At 38.8% G+C, this 18,474-nt stretch overlaps 1 protein-coding gene across 1 annotated transcript; it reads right to left on the bottom strand.

The window, feature by feature from the left end:
* Window positions 1–916: 916 nt before the first annotated feature.
* Window positions 917–17,854, bottom strand: TGDS (TDP-glucose 4,6-dehydratase). The gene is made up of 12 exons (XM_080799766.1): window positions 17,669–17,854; window positions 15,386–15,452; window positions 14,308–14,376; window positions 13,071–13,161; window positions 10,563–10,705; window positions 9,146–9,244; window positions 8,228–8,287; window positions 6,971–7,014; window positions 6,182–6,347; window positions 4,302–4,360; window positions 3,556–3,653; window positions 917–2,377 (listed from the first exon to the last, which is right to left on the bottom strand). The coding sequence occupies exons 1-12, from the start codon at window positions 17,752–17,754 to the stop codon at window positions 2,292–2,294; spliced, it is 1,068 nt and encodes a 355-aa protein (XP_080655892.1). The 5' UTR covers window positions 17,755–17,854; the 3' UTR covers window positions 917–2,291.
* Between the last annotated feature and the right edge of the window lie 620 nt (window positions 17,855–18,474).

Below are 18,474 nucleotides of genomic sequence, written 5' to 3'. Positions count from 1 at the left end.
CTTACCAAGGCCAGTCTAGCTGCAGCCGCTGCTGCACACCCAACCCGATGGCAGCAGACAAAGGCTGAGCCCCCAGTAGGACACCATTCCTTGAAGAACCAACCAGTTCCTCGGTGGCAAGTTAACTTCATTGAGTCCTTTCCAGCCTGAAAGGGCTGGTGGTCTATTCTCATGATCCTTTTTCCATATGGATTTGCCCTTTCTGCCTGCAGAGCCTTAGCCGGCACCATCATCCTGCCCAATCTTGCTCCTTCTTTTATCATTATAGGTGTTAACTTTGACCATCTGTTTCTGCATATTCCCTTCAGATTGGCTTCTTTCATTTAGCAATAGGCAGGTAAGCTTCCTCTGGGTCCTTTCGCGGCTTGATGGTTCACATAGTTTGGATACACCAGTTTATTTAGCCATTCACCTGCTGAAGGACATCTTGGTGGCTCCCCAGTTTGGACAATGATGAATAAAATTAATAGAAACATCTGCAGGTTTTTGTGTGGACATAAGTTTCAAGTCCTTTGTGTAAATGCCAAGGGGTGTGATTGCTGATCACACGGTAAAGGTCTGTTTAGTTTTGTCTTCCAAAGTGGTTGTGCCATTTTGCATTTCCACCAGCAATGAGTGAGAGTTCCTGTGGCTCCATATCCTCACCAGCATTCGGTGTCGTCAGTGTTCTAGATTTTGGCCATTCTAATAGGTATCTAATTTTTGTTTTAATCTGTACTTCTCTGATGATATGTAATGTAAAACATTCATTTTTTACACTTTCTGCATAAAGTTTTTTTAACTGGTTTATTATTATGTGTTCCTAATACTTGTCAAGGTCACCTCCTGAGACTAGATAAATGATAAAAGTGAAGCTATACTGAGTATATTGAAGTTGGAAAGAGAGGTGTACACAAAAATCTGTGCAAAAACAAATGACACAGAAAAAGTGTTTTTATTTTGTCATCTACCCTCAATGACCAAAGTTCACCAAAGACCATTTGCTTTTAGTTGGTCCCATTTTCTGCCTATAACTTCCTTGTCTCTCCACACTCTTGCCTCCACACCCTTGTGCCCGTTCCCCTGCTCCATTTCCTCTAGCTACTGGCCACCACCAAGAGGCACATTCTTTCCTACTCAACTAGGAGCAGTGGGCATCACTTTGGTCCCTCTCTCAGCCCTCTGCTCCATCCGCCCCTCCTGACTCCAGCTCTGCCCACCTCTGGATCAATCTATTTTGACACTTCCTGGAATTCTGGAATTCCAATGTTCAATTAAGTTTGTGCTTCATTCTTGGCAAATCCTCTTACTAACTTTGGATCTGCTTATTCTTTTTTCGATCTCTACCTCCTCAAGGCCCTTCTCCACTCTTATTCCCCTCCTTTAGCCACCTCCAAGTTAACGACCTTGTTACCCACTCCACAGAGGAAACAAGCCATCACTCATGCACAGAAGCCAGAAAGCTGGGCACAATCTTGGACTCCTTTCCCTTTCTCAGTGCAATATCCAGTCAGTTGCTTTTTCAAGTCATCTTAAAGTCTTTAGGAGACAGAGGAATTAAAAATATTTAATCAAGTAATATAAATTTTTTTCTACAGCAAAATAAAAACATACCTTACTAAAAATAAAGCCACATTCTACATTAAATACATTAAAATATTGATATTTTATAAATAAAATCATTTTAAATGGTAAATACATGATAACATTTCTCTCATGTGCAGGTACTTATATATAGTACAACTGACTTTGAAAATATAAAAACTACATCCTTCTTTTAAAAAACATTTAACTTAATTTTATAAAATTACTAGAAGTTAAAAAGTGCTAAATATGCTTCCATTGTTCCCTTTTTAAAACAATTATAGCACATCAGATATTTAAAAAAAGATGAATGAGGGTATATGGCTCATCCTATATTGCCTAAGAATGAAAACTTGAGACTTTCTGGCCAGTGGGAAAGGCTGGGAAGCTGAGTTCAGTCCAGCCAAGGCTGTTATCCGCACAGAGCTGTTCCCCATCCTGGTTCTCAGAACCCTGAGATCCCTCCTTCTGGCCTCCCTCCTACAGAGAAGCCTTTCTAGGCCTCCTGGTTCCAAACTTTCAGGAGAAAAGGTTTCTGAGAGAATCTTGATATTTAAATCCTATGGCAATACTAAAACTATCCTGAAGATTGAGGCATTTTGCGTTTGAATTTTATACAAACAGTCATGAATCGATTCCATATGAAGAAGACACTTCATCTGGTCACTTGATTTCACATCACTTGTCGAGGTAGGATAATGTTCTTCTTTCTCTGAAAACTGTCCTTTCTATACAAATGGTGTTTGTACTGGAAAGGGTTCTAATGCCTTTTCTGCATTCTTCCAGTTGTGAAAATTCTCTCTGTACCAGTCAACTGATAGGAAAAACCAAAAGACAAAAATAAAAAATAAAACACCGAACACCAGTTAGCCAACATTTACTGGGCTCCTGCTATGTAAGAAAAAATCCTGCCCAACAGCTGTTCAGCTCATTTTACCTAGATTTTTAATTTAAGTAACAATCAGTCTTGCCAAAGGGGAGCCTCGTGAAGAAAACAACTTCATTCTGATCTAATCAATGTCATTAATCACAAGATGTCTCAATACCTGAAAACTCAGATTTAAAAATCAGTTATTGTTTTCTTTTTAACTTCAAAAGTCCTTCGATACTGCATCTGCTGGTGTTAAGTATTTAAGACGTTCTGATTTTAAGAAATACAGGGAGATAGATAAGTCATTTGCCCTGGTTTTAAAGTTACAGAAAGAAATGTACTGTTTGTTCATGTAAATGCAGCAATATTGTATTACAGGTATAAGGAGATGTTGTTATCTTCCTTCTGGTAATACGTAAAATTAGTTTATGTGGCTATACTATCCGTAAAGTTTTTTTGGGTTAAAAAATGATCAATTATCTCTGAATTAGCTTTTAAAAATTCAACATAAGTACTCTGTGTCAAGCTCTAAACGAAGACTTCTCTTCTACATGTGAGTTTATCTTTTCTCATGAATACATTTTTAAACCAAACTTTAACATATATACACAGATTTTATATACATTCATTTTAATGGCTATTTCTGCACATACTAAATTTAGTTGGTTTCAACATAAAAAGACTTAAGACACTCAAAGACTGTAACTCGGTCACTGCTCAAATTGAAGATGCCACTGACCTTAAAATGGACTGTTATTTTACATATTCCCAAGAAAGAAAGGAAAGTGCAATAAGAAGAAAACACCAGCAACATTAAAATTCACACCTTTAAAGGATATGGAAAAAAGTGAAAAGTCTGCACCTGAGAACCAATGAACTAGGTATCTGACAAATGCTGATAAGAGACAGGAAGCCTGAGTAGAAGTCAGTATGTGAAATACAACATGCGTAGGAGATATGTAACTGTTGCTGCTGGAAATACATGAAATGTAACAATTTGAAAAGTGAAAATGATTCATCACCAGTCTACTGAATTTATAGTGTTCTAAAAGTAAATTACATTTCCTTTAAATTTTTCTGCATCTCACCCCCTCCCCAGAAAGTACCAATGCATAACATACTTGTTTTCTTTATTCCTTCTTTCCAAGGCACTTTGGGTCTCCATCCTAAGCCATGTATCTTTTCTGACTTCATTGGATATCTCATGTCATTGGTAGGTCTCAAAAAAGAAAAAAAAAAAAAAAAGATTTAAAATGACATTGTGGATACATCTTTACAAATTTAAATACTAAGAGAATTAATGTGTGTCCATGAACCTTTGCCATAATTCAAACTTTTTCTTAAAAAATTCTCCCTAATGACACACTTAGAGAAAATTTTTAAAATAAAGTACACGTTGAAAAAAAAATCATCTGGAATCCCAGATGCCTAACCCTTTCTATGGCTCATCCTTTTCTGCTTTCAGCCATGATCTGGGTATGAACGCAATGCCTCATACCTAAAAGTTTGATGAATGAATAAATAAATCCACATAAATATATTAGGGCTCTTATGCCCCATACTAGGTCAGGTACTTTATATACGTTATAATAAACCTTAAAATACTTCTGTTAACAAGACATTATTATCCATATTTCACACTCCAGAAGACCTCAGACTTGGAAAAGGTCAGTAACTTTCTTTAAGTCACACAGCTAGTAAGCAATAATGTTACACTTTATTCTTTTGATACACAATTAGGAAAAAATATTTTAGTGGAAAAATCAAGAGTGATAATACTTGTTTCTGGTTAAGTCCATATATTTTAGAATTGTGTAAGTATCTAAGATTTCACAACCTTTCCCCAAGGCTTTAACTTGTTACTCACCTATCATTCACATAATCCACCCAGCTTTCCATTTCGGACTCTGAACTGGTCTCTTTGATCTGTGAAAATGGAGAAGGCTTTTGAGTCAAAATTCTAAAGTGAGACCAGAGAATAACAAAGGTATTCAAGAGCTGATTAAAGAGACCAGAAAAACACCCCCTTCAGGGTGCCTCAGTGATGCACCGGGTTAAGCGTCTAAATCCTGTTTCGGCTCAGGTCACGATCTCAGGGTCATGAGATTGAGCCCCACAGGGACTGCGTGAAGATTCTCTCTTCCTTTCCCTTTACCCCTCACCCCATCTCTAGCTCTCTGTCTAAAATAAATAAATATATCTTTATTTAAATAAAATCTTTAAAGATATATTTATTTATTTATTTAAAAGATTTTATTTATTTCTTTGACAGAGATCACAAGGAGACAAAGAGGCAGGCAGAGAGAGAGGAAGGGAAGCAGGCTCCCCAGTGAGCAGGGAGCCTGATGCAGGGCTCGATGCGGGGCTCGATCCCAGGACCCTGAGATCAGGACCTGAGCTGAAGGCAGAGGCTTTAACCCACTGAGCCACCCAGGCACCCCAATAAATACATCTTTAAAAAAGAAAAATAACCCCTTCAAATGGGGGAGACAGCTAAAATGAAGAACATTTTAGGAACACTTTCCATGCTTGATAACCCATATTCCATCTGAGGCTCAAAAAGAATACACACTGCATAAACTAGGGGAGAATATTAATTTTTTTGGCTCTTGGTTATTATTCAGTGTGATACTGTAACTTATAATAAGTGTATATTTGGTCTTTATCCAAGTTCCTAAAACCCTTGGAATTTCCTAAGTGATGCGAGATAAAAGTGTCTTCTGCTATTCATAACAAGCTCCTTTCAAGAACACCAAGTTTATGTTAATGAGTGAATTTTGGAAAGCCCCTATAGGATGGGGGCTGGTGGCCAAGGGAACCAAGTCTGTGCTTAGAGGGCTGGAGGCTGAATTAATAGCCAGTGGTCAATGATTTAACCAATCATGCCTACTTAAGGAAGTCTCCATGAAAAACCAAAATGATGGGCTCTGGAGAACTTCTGAGCTGCAGAAAACACGGAGGTGCTGGGACAGTGGTGGGCCGGGACGGTGCATGGTCAATGCTCCGGCACCTCCTCCCTCTGGCTGTTCCTGAGTTCTATCCTTTGCAATGAGCCAATAATCTAGAAAATACACTGCTTTTCTGACTTCTGTGAGTCACTCCAGCTAAGCACCTCTGCTGATCGTCAGTCAGTGGTCAGAAGCCCAGGGGACAACCAGGTTTTGTGGTTGGCCTGTGAATCAGGGGAGAGTCCTGGCGGTCTGAGCCTTTAGTCTAAGGGATCTGGAGCCATCTCCAGGCAGATAATGTCAGAACTGAGTTAAATAATAGGCCACCCAGCTTGTCTCTGAGAATTTCATGGTGTGGAAAACCCACATGTTTGAAGCACACAGTATTCCGAGAGCCGAGCAAAGGAAAGTATTTCCACATACCAAGTCTCCCTTACTCCTGAATCCTGAGACTGAAAATTGATGTTCATTAATACATACATACACTCCTAACTATAATTACTTCCATATCATCAATCTTTAAGATTAGCACACACCGTTTTGTATTTCTGACATTGAGGTATTTATTTCAGTAAGTTTCTACATCCAATCTGTTAGGATTTTTACTTTCCCGAAAAGCTGTTATAAATGAGTGATATAACTTCCAATAATTACATATCTTCATGTACTTTTCATTTTTTTACTCATTCACTTTCTAATTGAGTAAATTATAAACTGCTGATTTTGACTAAATGAGTGATGACTGCCACTGATTTAGTGACCATTTTGAAAACACTACCCTCTTAAAATGTATACATACCAGTTGTATTAGTTCTTTGGCAAGCTGGAGCACTGACATTTCAAAATTGGTTCCGATGTTATAAATTTCACCTGGTTTCCCTTTCTTGAGGACAGTGAGAAATGCTTCTACTACATCAGTTGCATAAAGGAAATTTCTTGTTTGAAGCCCTGATCCATGAATGCAGCTAAAAAGATTAAATGAAAGGGAATCATAAAGTGTAAAAAGCTCTCCCAAACCAGAGTAACACAATGCCTGGGTACAATTCCAGAGAAGCCAATTTCCATGGGGACCCTAGAAATCTTTTAATGAAAACACTTATTCTCAGGACTTTTCTAAATTTTACCCATAATTTTTAAATGACCACTGAACCTCATGCAGCACTCAGTAAGGAAGTAACACACATATAAATGACCCCTCAGAAATAACTTATTCATCAATTTTCTACCTTAAGATCATTTTGAAGAAATATGTATAGCTCAGAGAATAAAATAAATCCTCTGGAAAAGCAAAATTATATGAAGATGTTGGATCTTAATGAGATAATTCCAAGTTCTAGGCTACATTATTTAAGAACTGAAATTATTAAAAAAATTTCAAGTTATCTAAGTAAATCATAAAGATGAGTAACAGATTATAATTATTTAAAGAACCATCACATTGAGTGTAGAAGGAATACATACATCTGTTGAAACATTCAATGCTATGGTCTTCAACTCTTAAGACTTTATGATTTTCAAGACAGGCTGTCACCAAATATTTTCCACATACCAGAAAAACATATGGGTACAAAGGTAAATAATAACATACCATTTCCTGTTGTGTTGTAGTAAAGATATAAATTTCGGAATAACCTAAAAGAATATTTAAATATCATTTTAGATAACGGAAGTTCACTCATTAATATGAATCTAACTCATCATAAGATTAAAAGATTATGATTATTAAGAAATATGCATATAGATAAATTCTAATTTTTTATCAGTTTCAAGAAAAAAGCTATTGTAATTTTGATAAGTGAAAGAATTCTACGATAGCTTCCTATTTCACAAAAACAAGGTATCTACTGGACAAATATAAAGACAAAATGATACAAATAGTGTAAAAATTCAGAAAATGTCTTCGTGAACAGTTTGGTCTCATCACAAGTTCACCTTTGATTTCCTGAGGACAGGAATCATACCCTACTTACCGCTTTGTGTACAACACCTACCCAATCAGTGCTTGTGAAATTAATAAAAAGTAAATTCCAGTGCCACTGAATTTAAAGAAAGGTTATGTTAAACAGGGTGAGATATATTATTCACCTTATAATGCACCTCTGAAAGGTACTCCCCAAATTAAGCAAAGGAGACATTAAGACCAACAGATCATGACATGGCCCCTTTCTCTGGCCAAAGAGATCAATGCAACCAGCTGGAAGGTGAAAAATCCCATCTCCCAATTTTTAGGCACAGAAGGCAATGGTTGGTTCAAATTAGGTTTAATGATACAGAACCAACTGCATAGTTGGTTCAGCCTCTTAAGTACATTTCTTTATTTACGACTCGTTCTATTTTCTGGAAGACATTCAGGCCAGCAACTATAGAGGAGCTGGGGAAAACAGTGAGCTGGCTGACAAGAAGACAAATTTCTGTACCAGCTTCCTGCAGGACTCTCTAACTAGCTCTCAAATTTCTGGACGCAAGCCAGGAAGGAGTCTTCAGCAGCATGGCAGGAGCGAAGGGAATGCTCTGTAGAGCTTCAGAATCACAAAGAGCACCAGGCATTTTCACATTGTGATCTCACTGGATCCTTCAAAATCCCTTCTGAGTATTTTCACTATCCCCCAGTTTAAAGACGATGCTCCAAGGGCCTAAGGTCACACCAGCCCGTGTCAGGCTGAGACCTCAACTCAGGTCTTTAGACTCTACACCTGAAAAGATCTGCATGTGGCCCATACAGTGCTTATAATTATGTATAATTACAGCAGAAATTATTTCAGACAAATAACTGAAGAGGGATTATCTTAAATAATGAGAAGCTACAATCATTGAAACACAGTGTATTTTCACAGGTAAAATGTACCTTTTCTGGATACTGATGTGGTCCGTAAACATTACTGCTTCGCGTGATGACAGCTGGAAACTTAAAGAGTAGTCAACGTTAACGCAGTAAGAGGTCCAATTGTAATGATTCTCTAAAGATAAGAAGTCCTGAAAGATGGGCACTTGCAGCTAAGTAACTCCACACACATCAAGGACAGAAGTGAAGGGCTTTTTTTTTTTTTTTTCCCTGATGTAAGATTCCTGAAAATATGGGAGGATAGGACTCAGAGAAAGGCAGAGGCTCCTAAAAGAAAGAGGAATATTTTCTTTCCTGGGACAAGAGCAGGATGAATATAGATGGGGGCAGGTTGGTTAGGTTTGAGAGCAGGAAATCAAGGGAATTTCTACGGGATGATTTCAGAGACTGCGTCTCAGACCTTAGGTTTGGTTGGATGTGAAACTTCACGTTGTCTTTCTCTGATGCACCAACGCTTACAAATAAAAAGAGCTACCATGAAAGGGCAAAGGGTCAATGCTATGGAACATAAAAGGCAAGAAAATGTCAACTCCCATTCATGAGGAGCCAAGAGAGGTGAATCAGGCAGAGGGGAGCACGTGGCAGGTCACGGAATCTGCCCTACTCTGTCTTCTTCTCCCCGGGGGATTCTGGGAATCAGGATATTCCAATAGGGCTTTTCCCTACAGCTGTAATACTCTATGTACCACTGAAGTGGGAAAACATATATAAAAATTATTCCTTTAAGTGGTGAACTGAACAAGAAGTAGGTCCTACTTTGTCCACATGATTTGGGAAATAAATGTTTTAAACTCCTTAATATATAAACTCCTAAATCTATGTCTTCAACTCTAAAAACAGAATGTGGTTAATGCTAACCTGGAGTTTTATCACCTAAATCAAAAGAAAAATGATTCAAGAGTTTCTGAAATCAGTTCTTACTTTATATCGTTCCCAGTATGACTGTACAAAACACTCAGCAGCTGCTTTAGATGATGCATAAGGATTTGTAGGTTGTTTGGGTGAAGATTCATCAAATTCCTAATTTCAAAAAGATGCATTAAAAATACATATTATGCATAGTTTCTAAGTAGAAAAAATAAGAAAACATATAATATTAATTACTACATGTTAAAGGACATTATTGAACCCCAACTACGTCCCTGGCATTTTTCTAAGCATTTTTTATATAGTAGCATTCACAGCAACCCTATAAGAAAGGCAGAGAGGACGGCAAGTGCAAAGGTCCTGGGACAGAACTGTGTCCAAAGGAACTGCAAGGAGGTTGATGTGAGAGAAGAGAAATAGGAGATGAAGCCGGATAGCTAGAGGAAGGCCAGACTATGTAGAACCTTGAAGGCCAGTGTAACAATATGAACAGGTTTTGAGCAGAGTAATGTCATGATATGACTTTAATTTTAAAAATTGTTCCGGCGGGGCACCTGGGTGGCTTAGTGGGTTAAAGCCTCTGCCTTTGGTTCAGGTCATGGTCTCAGGGTCCTGGGATCGAGCCCCGCATCAGGCTCTCTGCTCAGCAGGGGAGCCTGCTTCCTCCCCTCTCTCTGCCTGCCTCTCTGCCTACTTGTAATCTCTGTCAAATAAATAAAAAAAAATCTTTTAAAAAAAATTGTTCTGGCTACTGTGTCAGATCTGATGTAGGGTGACAAAGGTACAAGAAGAAAAAAGTTTACCTCATAAAAATTGCAATGAGAATTGAGAATAATAGCTCCTCACAGGTGGGACTGGATACTGAGGAGAAGTGGTCAGGGTCTGCTTTTTTTCATTGTAAGTTGTTTCAAACTGCTCGATTTTTTTTTTTTCACCACGTATGTGTTTTGGTAAAAATATAAAACAGAATAAGGTCACTCGTTGAAAACAGTGACGATGAAAAATACAGATGAGAACGGAGACATCTTTTGCATAAAAAATACAATATGTACAAACGATAGAAAAAGGACAGATGCCAGTTCCTACATTAATTTCACATTCACTCCTTACCATTCCACTGGTTCCTGAGGGGAGGAGGAAGGTGAGCAGGCAGTATGCCGTAGTCTAGTTACCTACGCCTGGCCCATGGGAAGGACATTTGTCATATATGGACTGGCACAGAAATGTGGGATGTTCTGCTCTCTTGCAAAATATTATCAGTCAAATTACATATAAATTTGTACCAAGACTAGGTGGATGTGTCATTCGGGGTGACATTCTTTGATCTGAACAGAAGACACAAAGGAATAACATTTTGGAGAGTCCCACAGTGTGTGTAATGAGGGGATGAAAAAAACCCAGAAGAGGTTTTAAGACAGATTTGCATCATGGTCCATGGTAAGTAGGAGAAACATACAATTTCTGAGCTTACCTTATCAAGACTGCCTCCGTACACTTCATCTGTGCTCACGTAAATGAACTTCTCCACTCTGGCTTCGTGAGCAGCACTCACCAAAACATGAGTGCCATAGACATTAACATACGTAAACTCAAAGGCACGTACAAATGAAAGATCTAAAAAAAAAAAAAAGAGAGAGAGAGAGAGAAAAATCTAGAACAATTCCACCCAAGGGACAAAACAAATACCCAACAGTAGACTCAGGTTTAAGGAAAGTTCTATTCACTTCTCTTCATTCACCACAACTGCAATAGTTTAAAAAGTAACAAAAATACATTGCTATTTATGCTTGCTTTAAGCCTAAATTATGAAACATATGTAAATTCTTAGAACCTAGAAAACTATCAGTGCTAAATTTGCAGAAAAGTTTTTTTAAAATTCTAAAAAGAAAAAAAAAAGGATACATCTAAATTTAAAATGTTTTTAAATTAAAAACTTGAAACTTCCAGTTTCATAGATGGCAAGGCTTTTCAGATCAATCTGTTATTGCTGAAAACACAATGAATGTTTGATAAATTATTTTTAAAATAAATTTGCTTGAAGAATAGGTTCTCTATAATCTGGGAATGAAGGGAACGTTACTAAAAATGGCTCACAGTCCAGAAGCAAAAGGGGGGAAAAAAAAAAAAAGCCTGATCAGTTCAACTATGTTAAAGCTCTTGCACAGAAAAAACAAACAACCAGAAAATCTATAAACAAAGTAAAAAGACAAATGACAGATGAACCATGAGAGACTATGGACTCTGAAAAACAAACTGGAGGGTTTTGGAGGGGCAGGGGATGGGGGATTGGGTGAGCCTGGTAGTGGGTATTAAGGAGGGCATGTATAGCATGGAGTCACTGGGTGTGGTGCATAAACAATGAATTTTGGAACACTGAAAAGAAATTAAAAAAATAAATAATTTTTAAAAAAGACAAATGACAAACTGGGACAAATATTTGAACTTATCAGAAACAAAGGGCTAATACATTTAATCTATAAAGAAGTTATATAAAATAAAAGGAAACAACCCTTTTGGATAGGAGACATAAACAAATAGTTTAGACAAGAAATACAAAGGTCCTTAAGCTTAAGATGCTTAGTCTCAATTACAATAAGAAAAATTTAAAATGAAATCTCAGAGATGCCACTTCTTACCTATCAGATTGGCAAAAATTAAAAAATTTGACACCACCTTCTGTTGGTGAGGTTATGGGGGAAAAGATACTTTATATATTAGAAGTAAGAATGCAAAGTGTTTTCAACCCCTAAGGAAGGAAATTTCTCAATAGCCAGGTGAATTACATATGCCTTTACCCCTTCACCCTGGTTATCAGGCTGAATCATGCTCCCCCCAAATTCATGATGGAACCCTAACCCCAAGTACTTCAGGATGTGCCTATATTTGGACACAGGGCCTTCAAGAGGTAATTAAATAAAAATAAGGCCATTTGGGTCCCTCGTCCACCATGACTGGTATGTTTCAGAGAAGATATTTTGACACAAAGAGAAACACGAGGGATGCTCAGGGGGAAAACTGTGTGAGGACACAGAGAGGAAGTGGCCACTTGCAAGCCAAGGAGAGAAGCTTGAGGAGAAACTGGCCTGCTGGCACTTGGACTTCCAGCCTCCAGAAAGGTGAGAACTAAATTTCCGTTGTTTAAGCCCTAGTCCATGGTATTTTGTTATGGCGGCCCTAACAAACTAATCTATGCTGAGTTTGTCATTCTAGGAATCCCCATCCAACATCAATTGGCAAGTATACACAAGGACACAGGCATGAAGCCATCCACTGCAATATTATTTAAATAGCAAAATGTAGGAAACGAACACAAATGGGGTACAGCTACGTAATGGAGCATATGAAAATAAAAAGGAACGAGGAATATCTTATATCCTGCTACAGAATAATCTCCTAAATATACTATGGAGGAGACCAAGGGAAATTATAATTTTAAAATCAAGTAATAAGGCAGTAATATACCACTAACGAGGATTCAACAATATTCTATCTTCTGTTTAGGTGATGGCTATATGGGTATTCACATTATCATTACTCATTTAGCTCTTCTTCTAAACTCTTCTGAACGTATGGTATATTGCACAATATAAAATGGTAGACAATTAGAAGATATCGCAGATTCAGAGAACACTATGGATAATATAACGTTCAACTATGTATCCACCACCCAGCTTAAAAAAAACACATACATGCACGCACATTAAAAATATAGGTGAAGGCCCATCTCCCCAGAAATTATCACTATATTGCATTTAGTTAAACTCAAAGTTTTAAGATAGCATTCAAGGTTGTATTTCAACCTACATTAATAAAAGGGACTGGAAAGCACACAGTTTTCCTGGGAGAGCATGGTTTGTGCTCCTTCAAAGACATATTAAGTTCCTACTTGCTTGACTTCAATACTGGACTTTGATTTAGGGTAATTAGTCACCAGGGAAAGAGTTTGCCCACCATAATTGTAACATAAAACAATGCTTACCTACATGTGTTTGTGCAGCAAAATGTAGTACTATATCTATTTTTTCTGTTTCAAAAAGCAGTTTCACAAAGTGAGAATTACATATGTCACCCTATACAAAAAAGAAAACAGGAAAAAGTGAAGTTTCACTCAGCACTGCCATTGGTAATAACCATTTAACTACATGAACCAAAACAATAAGAAAAAAATTAATCTCCCCCCACCACCCTGCTTTAATAGAGATTATCTTGAAAATCCAACCAAGGGGTCAAGTAAGTATAGTAATGATGTATTTCTCCAGCATCTGAGGATATGAGATAATCAATTCAAAACACTTATTTGCAAATATGTGTCCAAAACAGTATTTTATTGAGCACCAATGACAACTAAGAACCAAGCTAGCTTTTTCCCATAACATTTTTGCCAACCTCATTTAACAGATTTTTGTAAACATATTTTTAAAGTTTGAGGTAACCATTATTGCAATACATTTAAAGTAAGTGTAATCATTTACAATCACATTTTTAAAAATGTGTTTCACCACAACTGAGTGAATTAAGTGAATTCGTAAGAGGACTTTTGATGTTATATGCACATTTAGTTCTTCTAAAAATATGTATTCTCAACAATTCTTTGGTGACTGAAAGAAACACTTTCATATAGAAGAGTGTGCTCAGTATATTCTTTATAATTTGTGGTGAAAAGGAGAGTTTATAGATTATCTTTAAAAAATAAAAACCATAAATCATTAAATAGTTTCATTTGACATTAAAATTTCCCTTTGCAAATTAATGACCTGGCTCTCTGGTTTATACTTCGGACTCTTCTAAGAGTGCCTAGTAAGAATCAGCCCTCCAGAGCCAATCAATTACTTTGATTGAAGAAGATTAGCCCACGGGCTGTAGATGGGCTCTTTGGCCGTTGCCTGGCCTGAGTAACAGTCCCCTTTACACCAATCTCTTTAAACCCAGCAAGGCCTCATTAAGAAGGCTATTGAGGACCTAAAAATCATAAACCATGTAAAGTCAGTCACCTATCCATAGAGCTGCCAAGGCACCAACTATCACATGCAGCTTTATAGTGGTATTAATCTAAAAGTAATAGTCTCTGTAGCACATGGTACTTCTGGAAATTAGAAGGTCTTCAATAAGCATGCTTTCCAAGCCCACACTACACAAGCTTGCCAAGTAGAAACAATGTCTGAATGGCTACAGAGGCACAGCATAAAAATTATATAATTGTAAGAAAAGTTTCATACCTGTATAAATTTGTAGTTTTGTTTGTTAGAAATGGTTTCAAGATTCTTCAAGCTTGCACAGTAATCCAGCTTAAAATAAGTAAGTGAGGGGGAGGGAGAGAAACAACACAAAAAGTGATAATAGCTTTTCCTATAAAATATCGATTTATTTTAAAGACTGTAGCTATTCTGATCGTAATATGAAAATATGTTTTCTTAAAGTGTTTGCTCTTTGCTTTTAGAAGAAGTCTCTGATATATTAGAAAGGAAAAAAACAAAAACCATGTAATTTTGTTACTTTTTGAAAATACAAAAAACTACTTTTTAGAAACCCTTCCTTTAAAAAATTTTCCGGCCGAGATTTGTCCCCAGCCACCAGAAAAGCTTACCATTTCTTACTGCAAAAGAACTAGTACTTGAAAACAATAACACCTGTGTTATCCATATTATAACTCATGACACTGTTTTCAGAGTTAATTGTTGGTAAATCCCTGTACAAAGGGGGAAAAAATTACTATCTCTGATAGTAAAGGCAGGCAAAAATTGGTAAGACCTACAGATAATTCTGTCTATAGATTTTTACTATTACGTCTTATGAAATTAAGGTAACTGCGTCTTGTGTTTCAAGTCAAAAATCCAGTGATTACCAATCATGGCTTTCAGACTCTCCAGGGAGACTTCGATTATTACAGAAAAATCCTCAAAACTAAATTAGTTTTAATTTAAGAAATAAGTATGTAATTTTCCAGAAGGTGGCAGTTATAATATCAAATAATAAAATAATAAAACAAAATAATCAAAGTATCCCAATTCCAGAAAAAGCTTAATAATCACAAGATTACACTAAATATTGAACTTAGGGTTGAAGATATTCTTCTGGTAAAAGCACTGCACTTAAAACCTTTACTTTATGGGCTATCATAATGAAAAACTTCTAAAAGATTAAGATTAAATATAGTATGATCACATGACTATGTAGACCCCTAAGTTGCTAAAATGACCAAATAAAAAACTAAAATATCAGCGGGATAAGATTCTAATACTTAAAAAAAATGTATATAAGTATTAGTGCATGAAGCTCATTTTTATAACAACTCACCTTGTCTAGATTTATGATCAGATAGTTTGGATAATCTTCTACTAAAGAAACAATCACATGTGATGCGCTTTAAAAAAAAAAAAGTATATTTTGTTAGAAGAAGATGTAACCTTTTCGCTAAATTCTTCACAGTTCCTAAATGTTACCTTAACCTGTTGAGTATTAGAAACTATTCAGAGATACCTTTAAGTTTCTGCAAAATAACAGAAATAACATTAAGTATTCTGAATACACTCCCTCCCCCACCCCCACCACTTTTCACTAACTTTCTCAACAATATCAATAATCGGTATTGATATATCAATATCCTTTGCACTGTGGAGAAAAGAGAATTTACCTGGTCCTGGGTATAAGGAAGAAAAATAGTTTAACCAAACAATTTGTGTCCATGTGCTTTGAGTGTGGGAGTGAAGCAGGATAATAAGTACAATGGGTGTGGTCAGTACAGGTAGACTGAAACTGTAACTAACGTACCTTTTAAGAAACTGTAGGTATAACTGTGCAAAACTTCAGTTAGTATGAGCGTAGTTGTTTATGTTCACAGTAACCCTACTGCAATTACTATCTCCTGGTACAAGAATTTGGTGGTGTAACCTAGAAAATTCAGGGAGGTTCTAGATTAAACCTAGGTTTCGAAGCTAATAATGGCTGAGGCCATCCTGAGTTGGGTAACCATATTGGCTCCTGGTTTTCCCAGGACCAGGAGTGGAACCAGAGGCATCTCTCAATGAGATGGTCCACCAGATTTCCTCATGGACACCAAAACATTCGGCTCCCAGGAATAAGGGCAGCCCTTGACCAAATTATGAACTCAGAGTTTGTACTTGACAGCCCTTTCACAGCATTTTCTAGAACCTGCCCTTCTGGGACCAGCACTCTCACACAAGTACCACCCTTTTATGGCCATGCCCCTCTTCTCATTAAATAAACCCTGCCTGCCTGGTACCCTCCTCCAAGTTATTGTCATATTTAAAGAGGTGACTTAATGTGCCAACGGGGGACGTGATTCCCATGTTCTCTTCCACTAGACATTGGGAGTTTCCTGTTGGTACCTGTGCATTCATCCATTCAATAACTACTGAAGACCTTTGTAGAATAAGCCAGGCATTCTTACGGATGCTGAGGGGAACAGTAGTCTCTACCCTCATCCAGTTTACATTCTAGAGGAGGGATGCAGGAAATAAGCAAGTAAACACTAATACACAAAATAACTTCAGACTGCAGATAGTGATTAGTGTGTTAGTTGGGAAAGGGGCGCTTTTAGATAGGATGGCTAAGTAATGCCTGAGCCAGGAGGTGATGTCTACGCAACCATCGGAAATGAGTGACGCAAGCGCTCTAACCAAAGGGGAAGCAAGTGCAAAGGCCTCGAGACAGGAGGAATGAGCCTCATGCGTTCCAGAAATTCCAAAAAGGTTAAGTGTGGCAGGTACAGTAAAACAAAGAGGCAGAATGGCAGATCAGGTTGGAAGATCAGGCCTCAGGCACTTGAGTCTTCTAGATACGCAAATTTGGATTTTATTCTAAGTTTGACAGGCTGGGGTAAAATTTTGTGGGTAAAACTGGGGTAAAACTTTGTGCACTTATCTACTTCATAAAAACTGACTTCTGTGTGCAGAACAGACTTTTAGCGAACAAGGGGGGAAGCAGTAGGACCAATCAGAAAGCTACAGTAGCAATCTAGGCAGAAGCCAGTAACTGGACTAGGATGGGAGGGGGAAGGGCGAGAAGTGGTTGCTTGGGAAGCAGTGAAAGAGGACTCACTGATTCCATGTGGGGGTGGGAGGGCAAGAGGCATCGCTCAACTCGTCCAGCTCAAAGCACCAAGAGAGGGTGTGGTGTTGTCGTTGTTGTTTTATAGCCCGCCCAATAAATGAATGTCCTGCTATAATCCAAAAATCGTTTCTTGGCTCTTACATGCACAAGGCCTGTCTGCGTACGGAGGGGCGGGCTGGAGGCTGGGGCAGTTGGTGAGAAGTTTACTGCAATGTGGGGGCACTCGGAAGAGTGTCAGGTGCATCCCGGGCCAGGTAAGAAGGCAGAGAGCACCACACCGCTTCAGCTTTGGTGGGGAGGCGCCTTAAAGGAGTCGCGGTTTCAAAGGAACCGAGACTTCGCAAGCAGGGAGAGGGGGAAGAAGGCAGGCTGATGCTGTTCGTGCGTTAAGACCCTCCCATATCAGACCCCCCAAGCTGGTTCCAAGTTGCCAAGAGCAAGCAGAGACGCAGGAAAAGGTTGGGGTTTCTGGGGAGCCACTCCTCGTCCAGCGGCGCCGTTACCTACATGAAACCAGCACCCCCGGTCACCAGGAGCCGCTTCGCAAAGCTGCTGGGAGGACCCAAGGGCTCCGCCCGGCCCGCAGCCGACATCTCCCAGCTCCGCAGTGCCCGGCAGCGTAAAGCGCCAGATCTGTACGTCGCAGCGAAGTTCCACCGCGACTTTCCGCGACGCGTCTCGCGGCCTCGACACGTCAGTGGGGAAAGTGGCAGCAGCTTCCGGAGACGGGCCCGCGTATCCCCGCCCCCTTGCGCGCTGGGCGGGGCCCTCGGGTGCGCGGGCGGTGCCACGCTACTGCGCAGGCGCAGCTCTTCTCTTTCCCAAACTGGGCCCCTTAGGCGTAATTGGGGTGGCTGGGAAGTGGGGTCTGGAATGTTTTGTGTCAAGTGACACCAGGATGGATCAGGCTTTACCTGGGTACGCAGATGGTCGGAGTTATGAACGATTACCTTCTTTTCATTCTCGTACTGCTGGACAATTTCCACAGATTACTCACAGGTTGAGCTGAGAACTTCAGAAGTTCTCTGCTTGCAAAGTGTGGGAATGGGAGTTCGCAACTGCAAAATGCGTTTTGCTTTGTTGTTCATATCATTACTGACCACTCAGGCTGCTGGCGGTCCTGGTAAAGATGTTCCCTAGATCCTACCCCTACTGTTCTTGCTCTTGTTCACCCTGCCTGCCCTCCTTGTTTCTCCTTGAATTTGTCAAGCATGCTACTTCCCTTAGGCCTGGATGCCCTCTCCCCAGATGTCTGCCTAGCTTTTACCCTTACTTCTTCAGTCCTCAGGTTGAAGGTCATCCTTGTAGAGAGT

The sequence above is a fragment of the Martes martes genome (assembly GCF_963455335.1).
Source record: "Martes martes genome assembly, chromosome: 3".
Lineage (NCBI taxonomy): Eukaryota > Metazoa > Chordata > Mammalia > Carnivora > Mustelidae > Martes > Martes martes.
This window is presented reverse-complemented; position numbering and strand designations above follow the sequence as displayed.